Below are 24,366 nucleotides of genomic sequence, written 5' to 3' on the forward strand. Positions count from 1 at the left end.
TTAGAGCTGGGGAAGTGGGGAGGGGGTAGATTTACCGACTGTTGAAGTTTGGTAATGAGGTGCCAGGAAGACGGGTGTGAAGCAGAGGAAGGCGGCCAGGCAGGTGGCGTCTCTGCCGCTGCGTTTGCAATCCCTGTGAAAGATGTTGATCTTGGACGGCTCAAAGTGGAGGCTGGCATTGATCTGAACCACAGGGCGGGACCTTCAGGAGGAGGGAGAGAAGCAGGGGTTGGGTGGGGTACAAGACTGCTCTGCTGGGACCCAGGGAAAGGTGGAGAGCCAGATGGAATGGGATCTGTAAAACCCCCACTGGGAGTGAGGCAGTGGTGGGGCATGCAGGGAGGGGGTCCAGGTGTCACAGGATTGGGCAAAAAAAGTGTACAGGTGGATGAAGGGCAGGCTAAGCAACCTCACAGCCCCTTGAGGCAGCCCTTCATCATTTTCCTAGGGGCTGTGCTTGCTGCAGACCATACTGACATCCTTTTGCCTTCTCATCACTTCAACCCTGCATGTACATCAGAGTAATCTGGAGAGCTTTAAAAAATCCTGATGCCCGAACTAGAACAAAACATTTTAAAATTTGTATGGAAAAACAAAAGACCCCCAAAAGCCAAAGCAATCCTGAGAAAGAAAAACAGAGCTGGAGGAATCAGGCTCCCTGACTTCAGACTATACTACAAAGCTACAGTAATCAAAACAGTATGGGACTGGCACAAAAACAGAAATATAGATCAATGGAACAGGATAGAAAGCCCAGAAATAAACTCACACACCTATGGTCAATTAATCTATGACAAAGGAGGCAAGAATATACAATGGAGAAAAGACAGTCTCTTCAATAAGTGGTGCTGGGAAAACTGGACAGCTGCATGCAAAAGAATGAAACCAGAACATTCTCTAACACCATACACAAAAATAAATTCGAAATGGATTAAAGACCTAAATGTAAGACCAGACACTATAAAACTCTTAGAGGAAAACATAGACAAAACACTCTTTGACATAAATTGCAGCAATATCTTTCTGGATCCACCTCCTAGAGCAATGAAAATAAAAACAAAAATAAACAAATGGGACCTAATTAAAATTAAAAGCTTTTGCACAGCAAAGGAAACCATAAACAAAACAAAAAGACAACCCACAGAATGGGAGAAAATATTTGCAAAAGAAGCAACCGACAAGGGATTAATCTCCAAAATATACAAACAGCTCATGCAGCTCAATATCAAAAAAACAAACAACCCAATCAAAAAAGGGGCAGAAGACCTAAATAGACATTTCTCCAAAGAAGACATATGGATGGCCAGAAAGATGTTCAACATTGCTAATTATTAGAGAAGTGCAAATCAAAACTAAAATGAGGTATCACCTCACAACAGTCAGAATGGCCATGATCAAAAAGTCTGCAAACAATAAATGATGGAAAGGGTATGGAGAAAAGGGAACCCTCCTACACTACTGGTGGGAATGTAAATTGGTACAGTCACTATGGAGAACAGTATGGAGGTTCCTTAAAAAACTAAAAATAGAATTATCATATGATCCAGCAATCCCACTCCTGGGCATATATCCAGAGAAAGCAATGATTTGAAAAGATACATGCACCCCAATATTCACTGCAGCACTATTTACAATAGCCAAGCTATGGAAGCAACCTAAATGTCCATTGACTGATGAATGGATAAAGAAGAAGTGGTACATATATACAATGGAATATTACTCATCCATAAAAAAGAATGAAATAATGTCATTTGCAGCAACATGGATGGACCTGGAGATGATCATACTAAGTGAAGTCAGTCAGAGAAAGATAAATATCATATGATATCACTTATATGTGGAATCTTAAAAAGTGATACAAAGGAACTTATTTACAAAACAGAAACAGACTCACAGACTTTGAAAAAGAATTTATGGTTACCAAAGGGGAAAGGTGGTGGGAGGGATAAATTAGAGGAGTTTGGGATTAACATATACACACTACTACATATAAAATAGATAATCAACAAGGACCTACTGTGTAGCACAGGGAACTCTACTCAGTATTCTGTAGTAACCTACATGGGAAAAGAATCTGAAAAAGAATAGATATATGTATATATATAATGGAATCAATTGCTGTACACCTGTATAACATTGTAAATCAACTATACTCCAATATAAAATAAAAATTAAATTAAAAACATCCTGATGCCCAAGTTGCTCTCCAGGTCAGATCCAACAAGAATAGGCATCACCATGTCTTAAAGCAGTGCTTCTCAGATTTTAATACATTTGTGCATTTCCTGGGGCTCTGGTTAAAATGCAGATCCAGCATTTCTAGCAAGCTCTCAGGTGATGCTAGTGCTGTTGGTCTCTGGACCACACTTTGGAGAGCGTGGGTGTGAAAGCACCCCAGGTGATTCCAATGTGCAGCCAAAGTAGAGAATAACTCATTGTTCCAGAGACGTGCCCCCAGCCATCCATCCCAACACTGCCCCATCCAGACAGCCAAAGAAATGCCAATTTACACTTCTATTGTCTAAGTCAATCAGAGTTAGGGAAGGGAAATATTGCCTCTCCAAACTATGCATTTATGTAAAAAGAAATAAGTGTAGTGTGTTTTAGATGCTTCAGACTTTTAGCCTGATTATCTGTGCTAATACTCTGCTCTTCGTAGTGGAAGAGGGATGGCGCCTCCTCTGTACTGTGGAGTGAGAAGGACGGGTTTGAGTCTTGGCTGCAACTGGGCAGGTCCCACGATCTCTCTGATGCGGAATTGTGAGAACCAAAGCAGGTAAGTGAGAACGCCTTCTGTTTGGAAACACACACCTGAGGGGCTTTAAAAATTACTGCTGCCTGGGCCCCTGCCCTAGAAATTCTGCTTTCAGTGGTCTGGGTAAAACCCGGGCAATGAGAGTTTTAAAAGCTCCCAGGTGATCCTAAGGGTAGTCATGTTTGAGATCCATGGAGTTTGACTATGAAGTCTTCCCAGAGGGCTCCAGCCCACAGTTTCGGCACTACTCAGGTAGCATTTAGGTTTAGACCTCACAAGCTAGGGCTTGACTGAGTCCTTTCTGTGAGACTGATTCTTTTGATGTATGTGTGCGTATACCTTGCTTCCTGTAAAGGACTTAGTTTATGTGTCACCCTACAGACCCCAGAGGCCATGTCTACCCTCTACCCTGGGTCTTGTTCACCTGAATTGCAACGCAGTGAATACATTTAGCCCAAGCTGCTGTTGCTACCAAAGACCTGCAGAGCAGACCTTCAGGGAGAGGCCGTGGAGCCGGTGCTGGACCTGCAGAGACCCTGCTTGCCTAGAGGGCCAGGGGGCACCACCTGGAGGCGTGGGGCAGCTGATGCTTTGGCCATGACACAGGGGGACATGAGGAGCCCGCAGATACGCTGCTCCCCATTGCTCCCCTAAGGGACTGTTGCAGGAAGCAGAGGCTGTATTCCTTCCTCCTCTCTGGAGATGCTGGAGCAGGGAGCTGCCCCAGGCGTGAGGCTGCAGCTCATTCAGTAACTAACGACCTCTCATATCTCTCTCCTCCTTTCCTGTTTCAGTTTCCCTTGACCCTCACTTCCGTCCCTGGGGCTGAAGCCCCTTCCAGGGCGCAGGCGCAGAAGCTTTAGCCTCAGGCTCTGTTTTCTTGGGAACTTGGACTAAGACATTTCCCGACTGGATCGTGATATTCTTGAGGACCAAGAACATGAAGATTCTCCCTGTGAAGTCACAGGATATCTCTGTTTAACGTCTTTCTTAAGTTGTATGAAAAATGTGATTGCGTTTATATAAAATTATATGCAGGGGGAAATAGGCTGGTAGGGAAATATACCAAAATGTTAATAGTGGTAATGTTAAGGTGATGAAACTCTGAGTGATTTATTTTACAAGTTTTCTTTAAGTTATTGTATTTATAATGAAAAGTATCAACATATAAAAAACTAGCTCAAATTAAAATTTTTTTTGGTTCAAAAAGTGTCTGACACATCGCATGGTAAAATATTTAGATGGACTTTTAGAAAGCGCCCCGCCCCCCTTTTTTTTAAAGCTGTAGACCATTGCTAAGTAGAGACCCTAAGTGCAAATGTATGACAAATATCTGATGGAATGGTGCAGAAATGAGGCCCTGAAAAAGGAAACCAGGGGTCAGATGGGGTTTGGAGGAAAGAAATCCTCTCTCACACTGGGGTAGAAGGGAGAGCCTCCCAGCTGATGAGAATATTCTCAGTCTGTCCTTTAAAGTAGCTTTAGAAGCTGAGTGGAAGAAATGACCAAGTAGCCAGAACTTTTAGGAAAAATTCTAAGAGGGGCTTTTTGCCACTGAATTGCTCTAAAATCTTAGCAGTCCACTGAGAAGAGGGATTTGGACTTCAAAATAACTTATAGTGATTCCACGAAAAGGAAATTTGTAGTCGCAACGGGATAAGAACAGGGTGCGTTTGGCTCACAGCGATTAAAGATAAGAGACAGAGATCCTAAAGCGTATCTTTTAAACCCTGTATCCATCATGACCCTCAGGAGAGCCCAAGAGTCAAGAAAAATGGGGAACCAACCACAGAATCACGGCGTTGCCAAGGGCGCCCACAGCCAGGTCCACAAGCCCGTCCTCGTCGAGGTCCAATTGCCCATGGATGCTGCAGCCAAAATACTGGAGGCCTGGAGCCAGCTCTGAGGCAGCGATTCTCTGCAGGGAGTGGAAGGAAAGAGCTGGGCATGGGCACCCTAAGGGGTAGATGCAATTGGGAGCCCTGGAGACAGCCTGTTTGAAATCATCAGGAAGCTTCCCCAGCCCAAAGCTATCTCCTCTCCTGGTCCATTATGGCACCTGAAATTCCTGCCATTAAGTCATTCTTTTGGATTAAAATAGTGTGTCGTAAAAGTGTTCCCCACTGAACAGGGAAGGGGGAGGGGCAAGATAGGGGTAGGGGATAAAGAGGTACAAACTATTATGTATACAGTAAATAAGCTATGAGGATGTATCGTACAACACAGGGAATACAGCCAATATTTTATAATAACTATACATGGAGTATAACCTTTAAAAATTGTGAACCACTGTGTTGTAACTTATATCGTACATCAACTACACTTCAATTTAAAAAAAAAAGAATTCCCCACTGGGTGTAAATACACATCACCTGGCAGGTAACCCACCATTATCTCTAACTGTGGTATATCTTACTAATAAAATAGGTAGGCAAAAGTGATGACCTGAGGGGACTTGGGATGGGTCACTTTTGGGAAGAGAGTACAGTTTCCAGCCTGAGGCACTTCCAGAGAAGAGGAGCCCAAACAGGCGTTCTCCACGTGTAGTCAATTGCATGAATACATATGAGGGCCAGTGAGGTTTGGGTCCTTGGGATTGTGTTGCTGTTGCTGGGGAGATAAAGTTAGGCAGGGAGAGGGTATCCAAAGGGGTGATGGGAAGGGCTTGAAGACAAATGCACCCATTTCAAAATTTTGATTTGAGGCAAGTTCCCTTTTCCTGTGTGAGGACAGGGCGTGAGCTACCAGGACTCCAAGTCCTAGCTCCATCCGTCTACTGGGGAGGGGGGGCGTTACCTGCTTCGGTGTCTTGAGGATGTTGCCCTGGAAGCCGTGGAAGATATAGATGACTCCTCTGTGGTTGTCCTCCAGAGGGGCTCCCACCACCACGTCGTTGTAGGAATCTTGATTGAGGTCCTGAACCGAGGCGATGGAGGAGCCGAATCGGGCATTCTGGTAACTGTGGGAATCCTTCAGTGTTCCATCGTAAACAAACCGGTTCTGCGAAACCAGTGTCAGGAAGAGGCTCAGGGGGACTTGGCAAGGGCTCTCTGGGTCGTGACCCCCTCTGGCCTGCAGCATCCCCTCTGCGTTTCCCCATTTCTCTCTTGCTATATGAGCCCAATGACAGAAGGGGTTCCCATCCTCCCCCGCTCCACAGGTGTGGACACCTGATCAAGGCAGGGATCAGGTGCCCCTGGAAAGCTGGCCAGCCTCCATGCTCCGTACCTGTCTCAGGTTGTAGATGTACACCCTGCCCCGCTCTCCGCCCTCGCTGAAGTACATGGGTGCGCCCACCAGCAGGACATCAGTCACACCGTCTCCATCGACGTCCACTGAGGTGATCTCGCTCCCGTAGTAAGAGCCTATCTGCGGCACAGGGATGGGGAGAGGGGCGTGGGGCTGGGCTACTGGGAGGCCTCTGCTCGCCAGTGGATGGAAAGTGAGGACAGCCTTTGACTCGGAATTTTTGCCGCACAGATGAGAAGGTCCCTCCCTCTTTTCTCCTTCTGTTATCCATCCCACCCCCACTCCGCTTTCCATTATTTAATTTTATTGATTGCCATTTATTCTGTAAGTGATACATTATAATGGCAAAAAGTGAGCAAAATAAAAGCAACATATGAAGAAGAAAATAAAAGTCACCCACGGTCCCAACAACCAAATGTACCATGGATGTTTCAGTATATTTTTCCTCTGGACTGTTTTCTCTAGGGTGTGTGTGTGTATGTGTATGGTTTTATTTTTACAATCTGGGATCAGACTGGATGTATAGTTTATATATTCTGATTTTTTAAATAAAACAATGGATCATGAGTATTTTCTCCGACGTGTTATATTTTTTCCTACAACATGATCATTGGTGATTCTCTAATATTCCGAATTACACGTGCGCCAAATGTATTTAATCAATCCTCTGTTGCTGGACATTTAGCTCACTTTCAATTTTTTTTTTTTTTTTTTTTTGCGGTATGCGGGCCTGCCACTGCTGTGGCCTCTCCCGTTGCGGAGCACAGGCTCCGGACGCGCAGGCTCAGCGGCCATGGCTCACAGGTCCAGCCGTTCCGCGGCATGTGGGATCTTCCCGGACCGGGGCACGAACCCGCGTCCCCTGCATCGGCAGGCGGACTCTCAACCACTGCGCCACCAGGGAAGCCCGCTCACTTTCAATTTTTTATATTCCAAATACTCTGGGCTTAGCACCTTGGGTGATAACTTATGATTTCTTTTCAGTATTTGAGCACTTACTGTGTTCCTCTCCCACCATGGGTGCCGTGTTCCCCCCTTCAGTGAGGGCACCATCTGACCACTCGGTTAGAAACCTAAGGGTCCTCCCTGGCTCCACCCTCCACCTCGCCTGCAGTCTCCCCGCAAGTCCACCTGGTGGATGCCAAACATGTCCCGAATCCATCTACTTCCCGCCTCCTCCGATGCTTCTCCCCCACGTGAGGCACCTTCCAAAGCCCCACCCCCTCCAGGATGGCCCCTCCAGCCCACCACTGCGGGGAGCTAGAGTGGCCTCCAGCAGCTGACCATGCCGCTTCCTTGCTTTGGGGGAAAATGTCCAAACTCTTCAGTGTGACCTTCCTAGACCAGCCTCTGTCCCCTACCCTCTGGCTCCCACATCCCCTCTCGACATACCAAGTGATTTCTCCTCTCCAAAAGCCCCCCGGCTCCAGCTGGCTTCCCAGCTTCCCCCTGCACAGACTTTTCTCTGGCCTGTACCCTCTCCCCTCCTCTCTCTCCTGGTAATGTCTATCGTCCTTCAGGTCAGTGCCTGTTAGAAGCACCCCTGCCCTTCCCTACTCCACTCCCTGCAACGGTCCCTCCTCCATGCTCCCCCAGCCCCGGCTCCCTCCACCAGCGCCTCTGGACAGTGGGAGCTGTGCCTGTCCTGTTCCCTCCAGGCATGGGTGCCGTGCCTGGCACGCAGGAGGTACTCAGTAAATGTTTATAGGAGCAAGGGGTCGCTCAGGAAAGAAGAGGAGCCCTTCCCAAGGACAGGCCCTGCGTGAGACGCTTTACAGCCTCAGGTTAGCTTGTGTGAGCCTCACGTTGTCTTGGGAGAGATTATCGTCCTTATTTTACAGGGAAGGAACTGAAGCTCAGAGAGTTCAGGTCACTTGCCCAAGGTCAGAAGGCTGGTCACAGCCAAACTGGGTTGGAACTCTGATCCATCTGACCCTCAAGCCAATGCTTCTCCCTCCCCGGCTTAGGGTGTTTTCAGAAGAAATTTATCCTCAAGCATTAAGAGCTTTTAACCGAGGAGAACGATAAAAATACAAAAGAGGGAAAAAGGAAATCATAAACACGGGGTGGGGGGGAAGAGATGTGCCCACATGAAGTAATTAAGAGGCAGACAGAGAGCAAAGAGGGAGGTGGAGGGAGACCCTGTCTAAACATGTGGCCTCAGCTATGTGGGTCATGGTGATTTGGAATCCACTTAACTTAGCTGCCTTCAGCGCTGCGGTTTCTCATTCGGATGTTGGAGATGGGACCAGGCAGTATAAATGTCATAAATTCATCAGCGAATTCCCTTCAGCTCTCAAGGTCTAGCTTAGGGTTCCCGACAGAGCCAGCCCTGGGTAGAGTGTGGGCGGGCAGGGTGGAAGCTGGGGCCAGAGCAGTGCCCGGGTCCGCCAGTGCCCTGGGATCAGAAGAGGAATGGTGGAAGGATGGCTCCCTGTAGCTAGAGGGATTTAGGTTTGACCCGGTGAAGAGCATGTCCTCATGGTGACAGGCCAAGGGCAGTAGAAAACGCAGGAGACAGGGCAGTTCCCAGGCTCTGGAGGGCCAGGGGTGAGCCAAGAATAACAGTAAGGGCCTGGACAGGGCTCAGCTCAGGCCCAGGGCACTATGGATGCCGGATGCTGCCGGGCAGGAGGGGCCATGGCCTGGTCTAGGGATGGTTGGGGGTCAGGAGGTAGCATAATGTAGACAGCCCCACCAAGAGTCCTGGATTCTGAACTTGACCCAGCCGTGAATCTACCCTATAACCTTGGAAAAGCTATGTTGCTTCTCAGGACCACAGTTTTCCTGGGCTATTGAAATGACTTGGATCAGAACCCTGTTTTCTGATCTTTTCACCATCATTGCCTCTTATCATAGCTTTCCAGCTTGCATTCGTGACCATCCAACACAAGACTCTTAGCAGCACAGCCTGGTTGCCCACCACATCCGGGGCGGTGACACCGGCAGCCGTATAGTTCTGCATTGTGCCCATTCTGGGAAAGGAAAGAAGCTGGCATCTTGGTGAACCCGTGGGGCCGTGCCATGGGTGGAGGCATGACTCCTCTCACTTCTGGTAGCGCCAAGGTGGCTTGAGGAACACGAGTGCCCCTTCAGGATGTCTATGGGCCCTGGTAGCCCAAGCTGGGAGGCTATAGCCTGGATGCTGCCTCTGGCCCTGAACTCTAGACATGACCAGAAAGAGGCTGGTAGTTGGGGGCAGAGGTCGGGCCAAGGCACCAGAGACAAGGGCTCCATGAAGTGCGGGCTAGCAAATTCTCCTGGGTTCTCTTGCTGCGGCAGGGACCAGGCCTAGCTTCCTGGGGAAGCAGCAACAGCTCTAAGGCGGGTGTGTAAGGCGGGTGTGAAGGAGGCATATGCCCCCAACCAGGAAGGACGTTGGTGGGTCTGGGGACAGTCCTGAGAGGGAAGAGCTGAGCTGCAGTCCCACCCGTCCGCCCTGCCCCCAGCCTCCCCTGCGTTACCTGCTCGCCCTGCAGGGCCTGGTGGATGGTGAGACTTCGGTTGTTGTGCATAGTGAACAGGATGACTTTGCCTGTGTGGTTGAACCGGGGGGCTCCGGCCACATACACCCGCCCCTGCCTGGAGGACACGACCGATGTGACTGTGTATCCTGCCATGGGAGAAAACAGGCTGGTCTCTGGCCCTGTGGCCTGGCAGACCTCACCAGGGCCCTGTGTGTGGCTCAGCTGTGCCACAGGACTGGCCGCTGAACAGAGAGCATTCAGACCAGGCCGAGCAGATGTGATACCACAGGGCGGTAGTTCCCAGGCGCAGCTGAGGAGGCCTGGAAGAGGCAGGGCCGGTGAAGGGTGGGGAGAACTCACTGCGCCCACCCCCTGCTTGAAGACATCAAGGAAGCCAGGTGGGGCCACTAATAGGCATTGCTGACCTGGAACACGCACATCCCATGCTTCACCTGCCTCACAGGTGAGGGCATGATGGAACAGGGAGGAAAGAGAAAGGCAAACCCTAGCCACATCTCTTTTTATATTGGGCAGGCTTTGTTTTTGATCCCCACCAATAGCCTCTCTGGGGATCAATCAGTGTCCTCTTCATTACTGGAACCCCCTGCTAAGTGGTCCACCGAAAACTGAAGAGTTGGCTGTGCAGAGGCGAGGAACTGCTCCGCTCGGGGCATTTAGGTGGAGTCTCAGGGACCCTTGCAGCCCCAAAGCTTTGCAAACTCAAAAGAGGGAGTGACTAGGCTTCTTTCAGTGCACCCAAAAGAGAAAGAGATGGAAACCCAGAGGCTCTTTGGGAAAGGCCACCAATCCGTGTTCTTAGGATCTGTGCCTGATCTCTGTGACTTTCCAGTCGAGCGCCCAGCTCTGGGGAGTGACTGTGCAGCATCTTCAGGCAACTCTCCTGAAAGTGGGGCCCCAGAAGGTGTGCAAAGCTGTGAGTCCCACTTTCTGCCAGGCAACTGGATCATGGATCCCAGTTTTTAGATGGGTGTCAGGGCTTGTTGGCAGTTCCTGGGCAGTTTCTGGGGGATGCATGTCTCCTTCTGCCACGTGTGCATGCCTGCGTGTGTGTGTGTGTGTGTGTGTGTGTGTGTGCGCGCGCGCTCACGCCCATGCACGTGCGTGCGCCTGTGTGTTTGTGGGTAACACTGTCTCTCGGGTCACCGGTTGCTTCCAGTCTGGCCGCGGGACGCACAGAGGAGCCGATGCAGTGGCCGGGAGGGTGGGTGCAGTAGGGTGGGCTACTCTGGTTCCAGACACACCATGTTTGACTCTTGGAAATGTATTCTGGGAAGTGGAGCTTGAAAGGTAGGTGAGACCAAGATATCCCATGGCGGGTGGCTAACGTGGCCGTGTATTGAGGGTAGAGCGGGGTTAGGCTTGTGGTGCGCAGCAAAGGTTTCTTCTGAGTTGAGCGCTCAGTGGCACTACTGGAAATGTTCTCAGTTGGCCCTGGGCATTCGGGCTTCCTCAGAAGGAGGGACAGTGGTGGTGGGAAGGTCTTGGGGGCTGAGTGTCCTGGGGGCAGGCGTGGGCTGACTCTCAAAGCTCCAAGCTGTGCTGAGAGAGAGCTTCCTGCTTCCCAGCCGTCTGCTGGCAGTGGTTTCAGTTCCCATGTGGCTCCCTGACCAGCAGGCGGGGCCCCCCCGAAAGCTGGACAGCCTCCCTGAAGGGCTGACAGGAGGACCCGTGGCCCGAAGTCCATAAGCTTCCCCAGTGTGGAGGCGGAGAGCCTGGCCGGCCTGTCTCCTTCCCCAAACTCCCCCTCTCCCCTGGGGCACATTGGGAGGAATCTTCCAGAGACCCCAGACACTGCCCTCACTGGACGAACCCCCAGAGGGAAGAGGAAGAAGAGAAAGGCACTCCCTCAGGACTCACACCCAAGGTGGTGACTATAGTTAAGGCGAGACAGTTGGGCCTCATGAAGGCCCTTCATCCTGGCTCTGCGCCCCCCAGGATCTTCTGGGAGGAGTGACCTTCCCACCGCAGAGAGACCCACTGCCAACTCTGGATGGCCCAAGTTCACGGAGAAGTGGAGTCCGAGGCTGCATTAGTGATGAGTAACTTCACAGCTGGTGGGTTCCGTTCAGTAACCCAGAAGGACTCACAGACAACGGGAGCCCTGGGCATTCGCCCCCTGCTCCCTTCGTTCTGGTTCAGCCCTTTCAGAAAGGCCATGGCAGAAGGGCCTCAGCATGGATGGTGGAGGCCCTGCTCCTGCAGAGCTAGAGGTGACTGGGATCTGTCAGGTAAAGGTCTCAGAGCTGGGACCTATCACCATCAGGTCAACGATTCATGCTTTTCTTTTTATGACCACTCTAAGGTACTTAATGGGAACTGACTTCTGCCTTGATTGTAAACCTTAACACATTCTCGACTTGCATTTTGCCTTGGGGAGACAGGCTTCCTGCACTCAAACCTGAAAACACAACAACAGCTGCCCTAGAGTCTAGAAGCATCAAACGAAACACATTTCAGGTTGGGGTGCATTGCTTGTCATTTATTCCGCCTGCTTATCGAGAGCTCGTGACGTGCCAGGTATGGCGCTGGACGTGGTGGATGCCAGGCTGGAGAGGCAATGGCCCCTGACTGTGCCTGAGTCAGCACAGAATATGCACAGCCAGGCCCCTGGCCTCAGGTGTGGGCAGGTTCTGGATCCCTCAGGTCCCCTCCTCGCCCACCACCCGCCAGCCACCCTTCAGCTCCGGCTCTTACCCAGGTATGCGCCGTGGTTCTTGAGCTCCTCGGGGAACTCCTTCAGGTAGGACTCTCGGAGAGGAATGACCTTCCCGCCGCTGGTTTCCTTTAGCACAGCTCCATTCCAGTCATAGGCACCAACGGCTCCCAGCAGAATCCCGTCCTGACATTGGGAAGGGGATGCACATCAGCTCGTGTCCCCCAGGTGCCCCTCGCCGGGAAGCTGCACCACAGCCGCAACCACGAAGCATCCATCTGCCCGTCCCCTCTGGCACCTTCTCCTGGGTTTGTTATTTAATAGCTCAACTTCCAGCCAGGATTCTTGGCTTTTGAAGGTGCCTAGGAACTTTGAAGGAATGTTCTAGAAACAAACTCCAAATCCAGGACCAAAGCTCCATTCCATTTTGGGCTTCAGAACCCCTCTAGGAAATCTCTTGTCGCCATCCCTTCCTTCTGACACTCCTTTAAGTGGTGTCCCTATGCTTTTCCTCCTTCCCATTTCTTTGTAGTGTCTGAGTTGCTTTCCTGAGTGTGTAAATCCTGCTTCTTCATTTCTTCAGTAAAAAGCCCCTGTGTGTCTATCTTGTGTCAGACACTTGCTTGGTGCTGGGGATACTGTTCCTGCCCTCACAGAGCTCACAGATACTAAATAAATATACAAATAAACATAATACTTGCAAACTGTGGTAAATGCCACACAATGAGGGATATGATAAAAGTCATGGTGAGGTTGAATTTAGATTGGGAGGGGGCTCAGGAAAAGCGTTTTGAGCAAGTGATGCTTACCCCGACACCCGGAGGGATGGGATTTACTTATTTCTTTTTAGCGATATTTAAGTTTAATTTAATACAAACATCACATGCTTCTACCTTCTTGGAAATGGTTGCTTCATCTTAACTAAGAAAATGGAAAACTATTATGACGTAAGTCTTCATTCTGTGATTTGTGTGTTTGGACAAGTTTAGGCAGACAGCAAAAGCTCCAGAGGTCCTGCCACCAAACCTACAGCATTGTGCAAATGTCCTGAGGCTGGAGAGAGTTCAGAGCCTTTGGCTTGAGGAACTGAAAGCTGTTTGATGGGGCTGGAGCCTTGAGTAAGAGGGCAAGGTGGCTCAATATGAGGCTAGACAGGTAAGCCAGGTCCACATTTGTGACAGCCAGCACTCCAAGGACAGGAGCTGGTCTTTAGTGGCAGGGTAAGAGGATGCTACGATGCCTGGGCAGGAAGATAGAGAGCTCTGGCTCCTTGAGGGGAAGCCTCCAGGGTCATTTCCAAGGACTGGGTCCACTCACTCCCTGGGTTTCCCCTGCACCCTATCCCCACCCCCACCCCCCCAAACCATCCACATAACTAGTGGGTATAGGAAGACAAACAGCAAGCACTCAGAAGAGGAAGAGAAGTGACTAGGGACAATGAAGGGCTGAGGAGGGGGCGTGGAAGCAGGGAGGGGCTGCCTTCCTGGGTCACCTTGGTGATCATGTGCCAGGGGCATCCAGCTTTGCCTCCCAGCTTTGGGCTGTTAAAGCACAAGCTGGTGAGGTCACCTCTCTCCCACTGAGCCCTCCTTCAACCCAGCTGGTCGGTGGGATTTGTGGTTTCCCCACCACTTGTGGTCCAAGGCACTCAATTTCTCCTTGCCCCCAAAGCAATGGTGACAATAGAAAAACGTGACTCTGGCCTTGGGACAATCAGAGCCACAACTAAACACACAGGCGGAATCCCCAGGCACTATTTCATTACTGGCAGTGGAGAGGGCAAGATTGTGAACCATAATAAGCTAAGCTTCCTTTTCTCATTTCCAAGGTGTCACTTTAAAGAGTAAAGTTGATCATATATAAGGATTTAAAAAGTCCTAATATTCTAGAGGTAGAACTGACTGTTCAGACAGGATGTTTTTACAGCTATAAATAAGCTGCTCTTGGGTGAGTCCGATGTGCTGGGTTGTGTTTAAAGTCTCACTTTCTCATTAGCTTTCTCCCTCCCACTCTGTGTGCCTCAGCCTGGGAGAGTCTGACAATCTGCGGGGTCCAGGATCCGGGCCAGGGCCTCAGAGACTCGCGCCAACATTCCTTGCACTTGGGGTGTGCTCCATTCTTTGAGGGACCCTTTCTCATCCAGTCACTCATTTATGAGAGACAAGTGGGACAGATATTCATTATCTGCACTAATGAGCACCTGAGGTTCAGAGAGGGAAAGGGAGTTGCCCAAGGTCACACAGCAAGTCAGAAGCAGGGCTGGGATGGGGTTGGTCAGAGGAGAAAATGACTATCTGCTTCGCCAGAAGCCCCTAGATTCTGCTTCTGATGCAACAGCAGACCAGTCTCTGCTTCACGGGGAGGCCTTTGAAGATGAATGTCTGGCTTTGTAGATGACCGGAAGCCTTTGCAATGTACTGAGAAGGGCTGGCTCAACCTGGGTGCCTGGGATTCAGCTGGGGAGACCTCATGCTGACTCACCACATATGGGGCTGGGGAATTCCATCGGGATTTCTGCATTTGGCAGCACTGGGCAAGGGTGAGGGTCCCAGGCTCTCACCTTGTGCCATTCTACCCGGCAGTGGCTCTAGGCTTGCGCTCTAGTGAGAGGCCATTTCCTGAGCAGGGTCTCCTGGGGGCCCTGCTGTGCGTGGAGAGGGTGCACTGAGGAGTGGGCGGGCTGAGAGGGCAAGCCACGGCCACCAAGGCAAACCTCAGGTTGTCACAATCTTTTTCCAGTTGGGGGAGCCCAGACATTTTGAGTTGGGAAAAAATCTGGAAGGGTGGAGCTGAAAAAAAGGACAAAAGCTTTGACAGAAGAAGCCAGGCATACAAGCCAAGCTGGAAAACAAACAGCAGGGCATCTGGGGAAGAGCCGTGTCCCATGCCCCAGGCCTGGCACCGGCTCCCTGACTTACGGCCTCCTTTCCTACGAGGCCTCTGGGGCCCCCACCAGATATTACCAGGGTGTAGCTGGGTGGCCTTGCACAGATGGACTCTCGGCACCAGCTGACTTTCCTGGTGCTCTGTGAAGAAATGAGGACACAAGCTGGTGGCCCTCAGGAGGTCGAAGGCCAAGTCTGTGCCCTCCCTGAGGACGACCTGTACCTGTATTTGCCTAAGCCTGGCACTCACCATCAGATCCGGCCAGCTCAGCTCTCAGCTGCCCTCTGACCAGCCCTGCAGCAGTGTTACCTTCCCAGCTGAGCTGAGTGCTCCCTGGTGTGTGGCCATATCTCCCCAAACTCCATGTTCCAGCTAGTCCCTGTCCCCAGCCAGGGTCGGATCACATCCCCAGCACAGGAAGCAGTGCTTCCCAGCTGGGGGTGGTTTAGCCCCCCAGGCAGTATTTAGCAGTGCCTGCAAACAGCTCTGGTTGTCCCAGCTGGGGGTGGTGTTGAGGTTACTATGGCCTCTGGTGGGTAGAGGCAGGACAGCCCCGCAGCAAAGAAGTAACCAGCCCAGGGGGTCAAGAGGTTGAGAATCCCTGGCCTGGGGGTTAGAGCATGATCTCTGGTGTCAGACGTTCCTGAGTTCCACTTAGCTCCAAAACTTCTAGCTGTGTGACCTTGGGAAAGTTCCTCACTCTCGCCTAGCCTAAGGGTCCTCAGCTGTAAATAGTTTTGTGGTGAGAGCTAGCATTTTGAATCCTTGGCAGGGCACCTGGCAGCCAATAAGGACTGGGTACATAGTAGTTCTTCTCATTCATTAATTCACCCATAAAGCGCTTCCAGGGAGGCAGGAGTCAAAGAATCAGATCTCACAGTCATGTTGGACCTACATATGAGTCAGTACAGCCGCCTGTGAGGAATGATCTGATAGAGGCAAGGACGACTTATTCTGAGGACCCACTGGAGGGGGTGACCAGCCGAGGGGGTGGGTGGGTGCATGGTGGAGTTAGGAAAGGATTTTAAGAAAACCTTACTTGACTTATTAGGAAGTCTCGAAATGCACACTTCCAATTCCAAGCCTCAAGATTCAATTCCACACATACTTTTCAGACATCTGCTCAAAGACTGAGGTTCACAGAGGTTAAATGATCTGTCTGAGGCCACACGGCCAGGCAGTGCTTTCCTCCGGCCTGGTAGTAACGGAATGAGAACACCAGATGCTAGCAGTTCTTGGCATTGGAGAGGCAGGACTGTGGAGGCAGGTGGAGGTGGCCCCCGGTGGTTCTGTTCACAGGGAGACCACCTAGAGGGCACCGAGGGCTGGCCTCCTCCCCCAGCCTCCCTTGCCTGCATGTCCATCACCAGAGTGGCCATGGGGCGGGCAGGACTCTGTTCCCAAGAGCCCCTTCTAAGGCAAATGCATCATCAAGAGGGTGGGTTATGCTTTAACTAGCTGCTCAGATTCTCTCAGTAGAAGATGTTTTCAACAAGCCTCAAGTGGAGCCTGAGGAAGGGATGAGTGCCCGGAGGCTTAGATGGGGTTGGGCAGGAAAGACTCAGAAACAGGCCTGCAACGTTTCTGTGGAGAGGGGTCCCGCACCATTCGTGGTGCTGGAAGACAGTGGTCAGGGCACAAGGAGGGGGCGTCGAGAAGCGGGTGTGGAGAGCAAAGGGCATGCTGTTACTTGACTACTCATTCCAGATCAGAGGGTGGGTTATTTCTACTCAGAGGTCCTGGAACAAGGCCCAGGAGTGAGGCGCTGGGCACGAGGGCACAGCCTGAGGACATGGGGCTGGGCTTCGGAGGACCTCAATGAACCAGAAATGATTCCTGCCACCAGGAGTCAACTTGTAAACAATCCAGACCAGCATGGTGGCAGACTTTGGCTACCATGTCCTGGCCTCATATGGGGGCAGCCCTGATTGCCTGCCCCAGAGCTGGCAGGGGCAAGAGTCCACCACCTAGGGCTAAGAGGACTCAGAAGGGCTTTACAGCCTTTAGGTGTCAACCCCTCATTTCACCATTATGGATGAGTTTCTTTTATTTTTGATTGAATCAGATCTGCAAAGCGAATTCAAATGCAAAACTCTTAGGAAAGATGGCAACTTTAAGGCTTCAACAGCTGAGAACCTTACATAATAGCCAGTCCATAGCCCCAGGAGGGCTGCTGAAAAGGGCACAGGCTGAAGAGGCAGCGGGTGGCTGGGGCTGTTGGTCTGGGAATAAGACTCACCCCAAACCCGTCTCCTTGGCTTGTTTCAAATGTAACTGAGGCCGGGCCTGCCGGACCATCAGTGTGTAGTTTAAAGGAAAAATCATCTGTTCCCATCTTGGGTGAGTGGTCAAGTCTTTTGTGTAGACAAGACCCACCCTAATAAAACTGCTTCCTTCTGTAAAATTTTGGTGTTGGGGAGGTTTATGGAGTGCAGTGTAGGAGAGTCCATCACGGAAGGGGGCTCCCCTGCAGCTCCATCCATCACCACAGGCATCAATTATATATGGTCCTCTTCCTTCCTTCACACCTTGTGGCCCATGGGGATTACAGACGTAGAGGTATGGATCCCTTCTGCAAGCTTTCTGGCAGATTCATGCAGCTTTTTCTTGGTTACCCAGCTTGACAGGGAGTTCATCACCTCAGCAAGCAGCCGGCACTTAGCGGCCTTTGCATTCATTTCCAAATGCTAATGGAACCATTGGCTTACAAATCCATTCTGAAATGTGGCCAGGGATCCATAGCTAATTTTCCTGATGGTAATTTCTGGAATATTCTCTTTCCCCTTTTTGCTAATCAGGACTAGAGTTTCCTGGGGCTCCAGGTCCCTGGGTTTTCCCAGCAGCTCTGAACTTTGGCCATCAGCCTGGAATGCAATGCCTGTGGCCTGGAGCTTTAGTGCATCCGGAGGCCAGGGAAGGTCTCGGGGCCTCCTCTCCTAACCTGGGCTCTGGTCCTTCCTTCCTCTTGTTGCTTTCACCCTTCCTAACTTGAAGGCTTCTTTCATTGCTAGGTAAGATGGCAGCAGACCAGGTTATCAGACCCTGGGCCTTTCCTCTGCCATTTGTGAACATTCTACTGGGTCCTTCCCCTGGGACTAGGGATCTTTCCTTCTGACAGCTCAACCGGCCCAGGGCAGTTGAAGACCCTTTCAGCACATTTGTAGGAAACAGCTGCCTGAGGCTGTCTGTGGAGCATTTCCAGGGGAGATGGAGCCCAAGGGTTCACACAGGAGATGGACTCACTTGGGCTCAGGACCAGTTCTGGGCAAAGCTGAAAGGCCAGACCTTCCTGTCTCCATTTCCCAGAGAGGTCCAACTGACCCTGAGAGCTGCGGGGTTGGACTCCGAGGGACAGGACAGCTGTGACCAATTATTTTATTTTATTTTTAAAATAAATTTATTTATTTATTAATTTTTGGCTGCGTTGGGTCTTTGTTGCTGTGCACAGGCTTTCTCTAGTTGTGGCGAGCGGGGGCTACTTTTCATTGCGGTACACGGGCTTCTCACTGCGGTGGCTTCTCGTTGTGGAACACGGGCTCTAGGCGTGCGGGCTTCAGTAGTTGTGGCACGCGGGCTCAGCAGTTGTGGCTCACGGGCTCTAGAGCACAGGCTCAGTAGTTGTGGCACACGGGCTTAGTTGCTCCGCAGCATGTGGGATCTTCCCGGACTGGGGCTTGAACCCGTGCCCCCTGCATTGGCAGGCGGATTCTTAACCACTGTGCCACCAGGGAAGCCCCTGTGGCCAATTATGATGGCATCAGCAGCCTGGAACTGAAAAACCTCTGTGCTCTAAAATAGCAACCCAATGGTCAGTCAGAGCTCCAAACAGCCCACCATCATTGCACAATTCCTTTGGATTTGGAAGGATTTTATTCATTTAGAAAATTAAAAAAAAAAGTATAAAAGAGTCTCAGATTCAAATGTAATCACTGTCTCTTTCAAAGTCCTACCAGATAAAAACTTCCAGATGTCTGTCACTTGAAAACAAGACATGGGGTGATAGAAGAACTGGGGTTTGTATCTACAGGGTGGGGAGAGGCACCCTGGTTTCTCTGATTAGGAGAAGAGAACAAGAGTTGAGCACGTGGAAGAAGCTGCACAGGGCAGCACATGACCTTGACCTCAATAACAAGCTGGGGCTCTGAGCTCCTGGTCTCTCCCCTGCAGCCGGGGAACTCATTGATCCTGCAAGGACTCAACTTGTTGACACAATCTGCTGCTTGGGCCACTGTCAGGGTTCAGCTGAACTCCCCCGAATCCCTGAAGCTTGTCTTAACCTCCCTTCTCTTTAGGTTCCCTGATTCCTGGGCACACACAGATCACAGTATTAGAAGCAGGAGACTGAACTTACCATTTAAGAGTCTTTCTCCCTAACTAGACTGTGAGCTGCTGTCAGCTGAAATGTTACCTTCGTCTCTCTATATATTGGGTTGGCCAAAAGGTTTGTTCGGGTTTTTCCCTACGATGTTACGGAAAAACCCGAACGACCTTTTTGGCCAACCCAATACATCCCCAGTGCCTCGCACAGAGCTGGGCACACGGGGAGATGCTCAAAAAATGACCTCGGAATGGAAGATGGAGACGTGGGACATTCACTCTCTCTGGCTGTCCCCAACATCAGGGCTGCTCCGAGACCTGCTCCCCAAGCCCGTCTGTGCTCAGACTTCCCCCAGGCCTGTGCACACAGCTTCCTCTCTTCTGCTTGCTGCCACCCATGGCTGCTGAAATCCTTGTCCTCAGGGGCCTGCCCGAGTGCCAGCCTCCCCCGATCCTTCCCTGACACCCCTCTCCCCTAGCCTGGACCTTTCCTTCTGTAAGATCCTGATCACATGTTGCTTTAATTACTGTTAGATGAGTCCAGGTGGTTCCCCATTGAGCAGGGGGTCTCCACAGGGGCTCCGTGGATAGGGGGGGCCTCCCGAAGTTGAATGCCTGTACCCAGGAGAAGTCTGTAGTTTCTGTTATCTTACTCACCAAGCTCAGGACTGCGGTTCTGCATTGTTTGCAAACTGACTCCTGTTTGGCAAGAATAATTTCCGCTTCCTTTTGATACCTTAGTTGCATTTGACAAATGCTTGTTGGATTTAATGAAATTGATTTTCCTTGCTGCATTTTCCAATCAGCCCTGACCCCAGAGTCAGGAGACCAGGGCTAGTCCAGCTGGAGCACAGGACTGGCCGCCTGACCTGTACGAATGGATGCCCTCATCCCTCCTGGTACTCGGCCCCTTACCCTCAGACTGGGAGCTCCTTGAGGGCAGGGCTCTCACCTCTGAACCTCCTGGCATCCAGCACAGGGCCCAGCACAGAAAAGGCAGTGAAAAGATTTGCTGACATAACCACTTAAAATGGGACAACGATTACCATCTGCCTACTTTGCAGGGCTGTTTCTGAGCATGAATGAGGCACAGAAATTTTCTGGAAAAATTAAAGTGCTCGGCACATATTACATGACTGTTATCAATATAGGGCAGTTATATTTATATTTTGCTGTATTCAAGCAGGCACGAGACAGTCCAGATGCAGCTCAGGAAACGCTGAGTGTGAGTCGCGTTTCCATCCATCTGCCTGCTGTCTGCTGTGCATCTGTCCCCCTCCCTCCGTCTTGAGATCTATGACTGAGGCCCCCTTAGATTCCAAATGCTCTCACGGAGCAGCTGCTCGTTGTTGGGGAGAGAGCATGAGACTAATATTTCTCTCACTTCTGTCACTTCAGCAGGTCACTCAACCTTCCTGGGACTTGGCTTCTTTATCTGGAAACTGGGAACAAGGAATCCTGCCCTGTCCACCTCACAGAGGAGTTGGGAGAATTCGGTGGGTTACTGAAAGTGATATATAAGTGGGATGGACTGATAGGCATTTTCTGGCAAATTAGGAGGCGCAAGTCCACTCCCATGGGGGCCAGCCTGGGCAGAGCTTATGCACGCAAACCCAGGACACCTGTCTGTCCAAAGCATGCCACGGGGGCATGTGCTGATACTGACAACACAGGCTTTCCCTGCATGGTACTCCCAGGCGGGGCTATACCCCAAACAGCTTATAAAGCATGCAGCCACGGACTCCTCTGTCCCTCTGGCAATCCTATAAGGTTTCAGCCTCATCTTGAGAATCAGAACCAGGTGAAGCACATGCCCCAGACAGAACATGACCCTTGTGACACCATATGTCTGCTTGGGACCTCTGCAACACGATGCTGAGTCCGCAAAGAGAGAAGCCCATGTGGGCTGCCTTCCAGAGCACACCTGGCACATCTGGACACCCTCCCAACATCGTTGCAGGGCCGTGCCCCTGCACACACAGGCCACCTGGGGCATGCAGGGCACTATTAGAGCCCAGGCAAGTGGTTTCGCCATGTTGACCTAGTTTTTGCATGAAGTTCTATGGACTGAATGGGACCCTTGGTCCTGGTGGGACACGTCCCCAGGCATGGGGGGGGCTTGAGACAGCTTATTATAAGTTGATGACCTTGACATCCCTCTTCCACCCACAGAAGACGAGAGGCAGAGAGACCCCAAGAAAGGGGGATGAGAGACAGCCCAAGAACAGGGAGAGGATGACCCAGAGAACTGGGAAGAGTGAGAGGGCAGGAGGGCAGCACTAAACCCGTCCTTACCTCCACTATGTGAGAGGAAAAGCCCGTCTGTGACATCTCCAGCCCGAAGGAGGTTTCATTCTTGTTGGTGCCTGAAACAGAGGGACAGAAAGATGTTAGCTCCGCACCTGATTTCTTAGCACCAGACATGCCTGCAGCTCAGTCCCCAGCACCTGTGACCCGGAAGCACTTGCAGGGAGGTGAGAGGGGGCCCCGGGCCTGAACCAGCTCATCTGCCCCAGCAGCAGGCACCTTCCAGGTGGCCGTGTAGGTTTATTATTAGCAGCTCACTCCCTGCTGAAAAGGACTTGAAACGATTTATATTACAGGGCACGCATACTATAGGGATATCAACGAAGGGGAAAGATCCAGAAAAGTGCACGGAAAGAAATAATCTGCATTGTTGGCAAGAAATGGAATTTCCCACTTTGTTCATTCCTACTGTTCACCAGATTTGGTTCCAGATGCTTCTGGATGGTTCCCAAATATCAAATTGACCCTTAGGAGGAAGACCTGTCACCACCACAGATTTGCAAAGGAATCCCATGCGTGCTGAAAGGTCCTCCCTGCACAGGGCCTCCTGATGTGTCATTGGAGCCAATGTTCTCGTCACGCAAGGCGACCATTTCGAGAATAAACTCACTGATTTGGACGTTTAATTCTAAGGTGAGGGTCAAACAGGTTCATACTTTCTATTCCTTTATCATGGGTTATGAGGGCTTTTCTTCTCTTTCCCTGTGTCTGTGGCTTGCCATTTCCAGTGCAGAGCAGACTGCTTGGGCTCTGGGATGCTGCCCTCTATCTCTTTTGAAAATCCGCCCATATGGTAGAGCCCAATATGGCAAGGGCCCCTCTACAGCAATATATGGTGCAAACGAGACCCACGCAAATCAAAACTGGAGTTTGAATTATTAAGGAGGGAGGCAATCTGAGGAAACCCCGCAAAAAGGTGGAGTGGGAGCAGTGGGACTTGGGGGGCGAGCGTTTCAGGTGGTGGAGCCTGGCTCAGCTGGGCTCAACTCGAGTTGCCAGATAAAATACGAGACGCTCAGTTAAATTCGAATTTCAGACAAACAACTAATGGTTTTTTAGTACAAGTCGGCCACAAATGTTGTATTTTATATTTGCTAAGTCTGGCAATGCTCGTTCAAACCCCAATTCCTTCCTGAGCTGTCGGAGCTCTGGCAAGTCATTTGGTCCCTTCGAGCTGCAGTTTCCTCCACAGTAAAAGGAGGGGCTGCTTGGAAAGTGCAGAGCCTCACATCCAGCACAGGAGCGCTCCAGTGTTAGTGGTCATCACAAAGGGAGGACTCTCGCTAAACCCTCCCATCCCGGGGGGCGGGGGCGGCTGGATTTCGCTCTGTGGGCTTCACCTGCTGTGAGCCCAGGAGCCGTGAGCCCAGGAGCCTGGACCCCTCTCGAGAAGCAGCGCTCACCTTCCAAGCTGAAGATCCTGTCCCCCAGGGCGTCGACAATGTCCTTCAGGGCCGCCTCATCAGTGACGTTGAAGAAGTGCTTGTCATCGGGGTCACTGGCGATGTATTTGATTTCGTTTAGAAAAGCTTCTGGATTGATCCCCCTGCGGTTGTAGTAGCCCAGGACCTGCCAGGGAACAGGGGCAGGGGCGACAAACCGGGACATGGCACAGACCTCCCCACACACCCATGGCCCCAGACTCGGACCCTGTTCTAAGACAGGGTTCTGGGGCTTGGGAGTGTTTTCTAGTTTTCGGAGGTTTCAGAACCTCCCTGGCAATGGAGAAAAAACACCCCACAGCTGTTGCAGATAAACCTGGGCAGGACAGAAAGGAGATTCTCAACCGCTCTTTAGGAGAAGGTGTAACAAGGAGAGGCCCATCTGAGGGCCTGGATGGCTGGTTCACTGCCCAGAACCACCCCCCACCCCAGAGTCCCCAAGGGGTTGATGGCGAAGCCTCTAGAGGGTGGGCAGGGGCAGGACAGGCAGGACAGGACTCACGGCCACAGCGTATCTGGTCACGTTGTCCCTCTCGCTTTGCTGGATCACCTCCTCCAGGTCTGGGCTGTCGTGGGACTCCCCATCCGTGATGACAATCATCACCTTCTTGGCCCCTTTCCTTCCACCCTTCTGGAAAGCCTCTGAGCTGGAACCCAAGCACAGGGGGAGGGTCACAGAGGAAGGTGGGGATGGGGCAGGCCTGGCGCTCCTACTGCCTCGAAGCCAGGGCTAAGCCCCTGGGCAACCCTACACGGTGTTGGGACCTCGAACCAAAGAAGCTGGATTGAGATGCCCAAACTATTCGTTCGCCAGCTGCTCAGATGCGTCTTAAATCTGCTTGTCTTTAAAGAGTGACTTTGAAAAGCCCCTCTCAAGTCCTGATCTTGCTGTTTTGGGGAAGCAGGGGGACGGGGTGGGTCTGGGAGGGGAGTTCAGGGTCAGGTGGAGACCTTTAGAAGCCCTAATTCTACGGTTCAAAAACCCAGCCACACATTAGAATCATCTGGGGAGTTAAAAAAAAAAAAAGGGATGCCCAGGCCCCACCTGGACTCATGAAATCAGAATTTCTGGAGTGTGGCCTGGGCACCAGCATTTTTCAAAAGTTCTAATGAACATCGGAGTTGAGAACCACTTCCCTCAGTTCTGAAAAGGTGACGTGCCAGAGCAACTCAACAGCTAAACCATGCCGTTCCATAAAACGTGTGTGACGAAGCCTGACAAAGTTCCGACGTTTCCCAGGAGAACCACTTTGATTCTACTTTGGGGAC

General features: G+C 51.2%; 2 protein-coding genes across 5 annotated transcripts in view; one reads left to right on the forward strand and one right to left on the reverse strand.

Moving 5' to 3' along the window:
• The window catches only part of FEM1B (fem-1 homolog B), a 49,975-nt gene extending 45,119 nt beyond the window's left edge, over positions 1 to 4,856 (forward strand). Inside the window, exons 2-3 of the mRNA XM_067751812.1 lie at positions 2,660 to 2,776; positions 3,550 to 4,856. Of these exons, the coding sequence (XP_067607913.1) occupies positions 2,660 to 2,776; positions 3,550 to 3,559 (127 nt within the window). The 3' untranslated portion in view covers positions 3,560 to 4,856. The remainder of the gene's footprint in view (positions 1 to 2,659; positions 2,777 to 3,549) is intronic.
• Positions 1 to 24,366, reverse strand: part of ITGA11 (integrin subunit alpha 11) — a 138,962-nt gene that overhangs the window by 38,058 nt on the left and 76,538 nt on the right. For 3 of the 4 annotated variants that reach the window (XR_010946445.1, XM_067751780.1, XM_067751784.1), the window contains exons 8-16: positions 23,600 to 23,744; positions 23,059 to 23,224; positions 21,644 to 21,714; positions 12,187 to 12,331; positions 9,469 to 9,617; positions 5,984 to 6,124; positions 5,552 to 5,755; positions 4,543 to 4,673; positions 36 to 202 (exon numbers count right to left, since the gene is read on the reverse strand). Coding sequence is in view for 3 of the 4 variants with exons in the window: in XM_067751780.1 (XP_067607881.1) it covers positions 36 to 202; positions 4,543 to 4,673; positions 5,552 to 5,755; positions 5,984 to 6,124; positions 9,469 to 9,617; positions 12,187 to 12,331; positions 21,644 to 21,714; positions 23,059 to 23,224; positions 23,600 to 23,744 (1,319 nt within the window). In the remaining variant the exon portion in view is untranslated. The remainder of the gene's footprint in view (positions 1 to 35; positions 203 to 4,542; positions 4,674 to 5,551; positions 5,756 to 5,983; positions 6,125 to 9,468; positions 9,618 to 12,186; positions 12,332 to 21,643; positions 21,715 to 23,058; positions 23,225 to 23,599; positions 23,745 to 24,366) is intronic. The other variant, XM_067751790.1, reaches the window with a different exon arrangement.

The sequence above is a fragment of the Pseudorca crassidens genome, chromosome 1 (assembly GCF_039906515.1).
Source record: "Pseudorca crassidens isolate mPseCra1 chromosome 1, mPseCra1.hap1, whole genome shotgun sequence".
Taxonomy (NCBI): Eukaryota; Metazoa; Chordata; class Mammalia; order Artiodactyla; family Delphinidae; genus Pseudorca; species Pseudorca crassidens.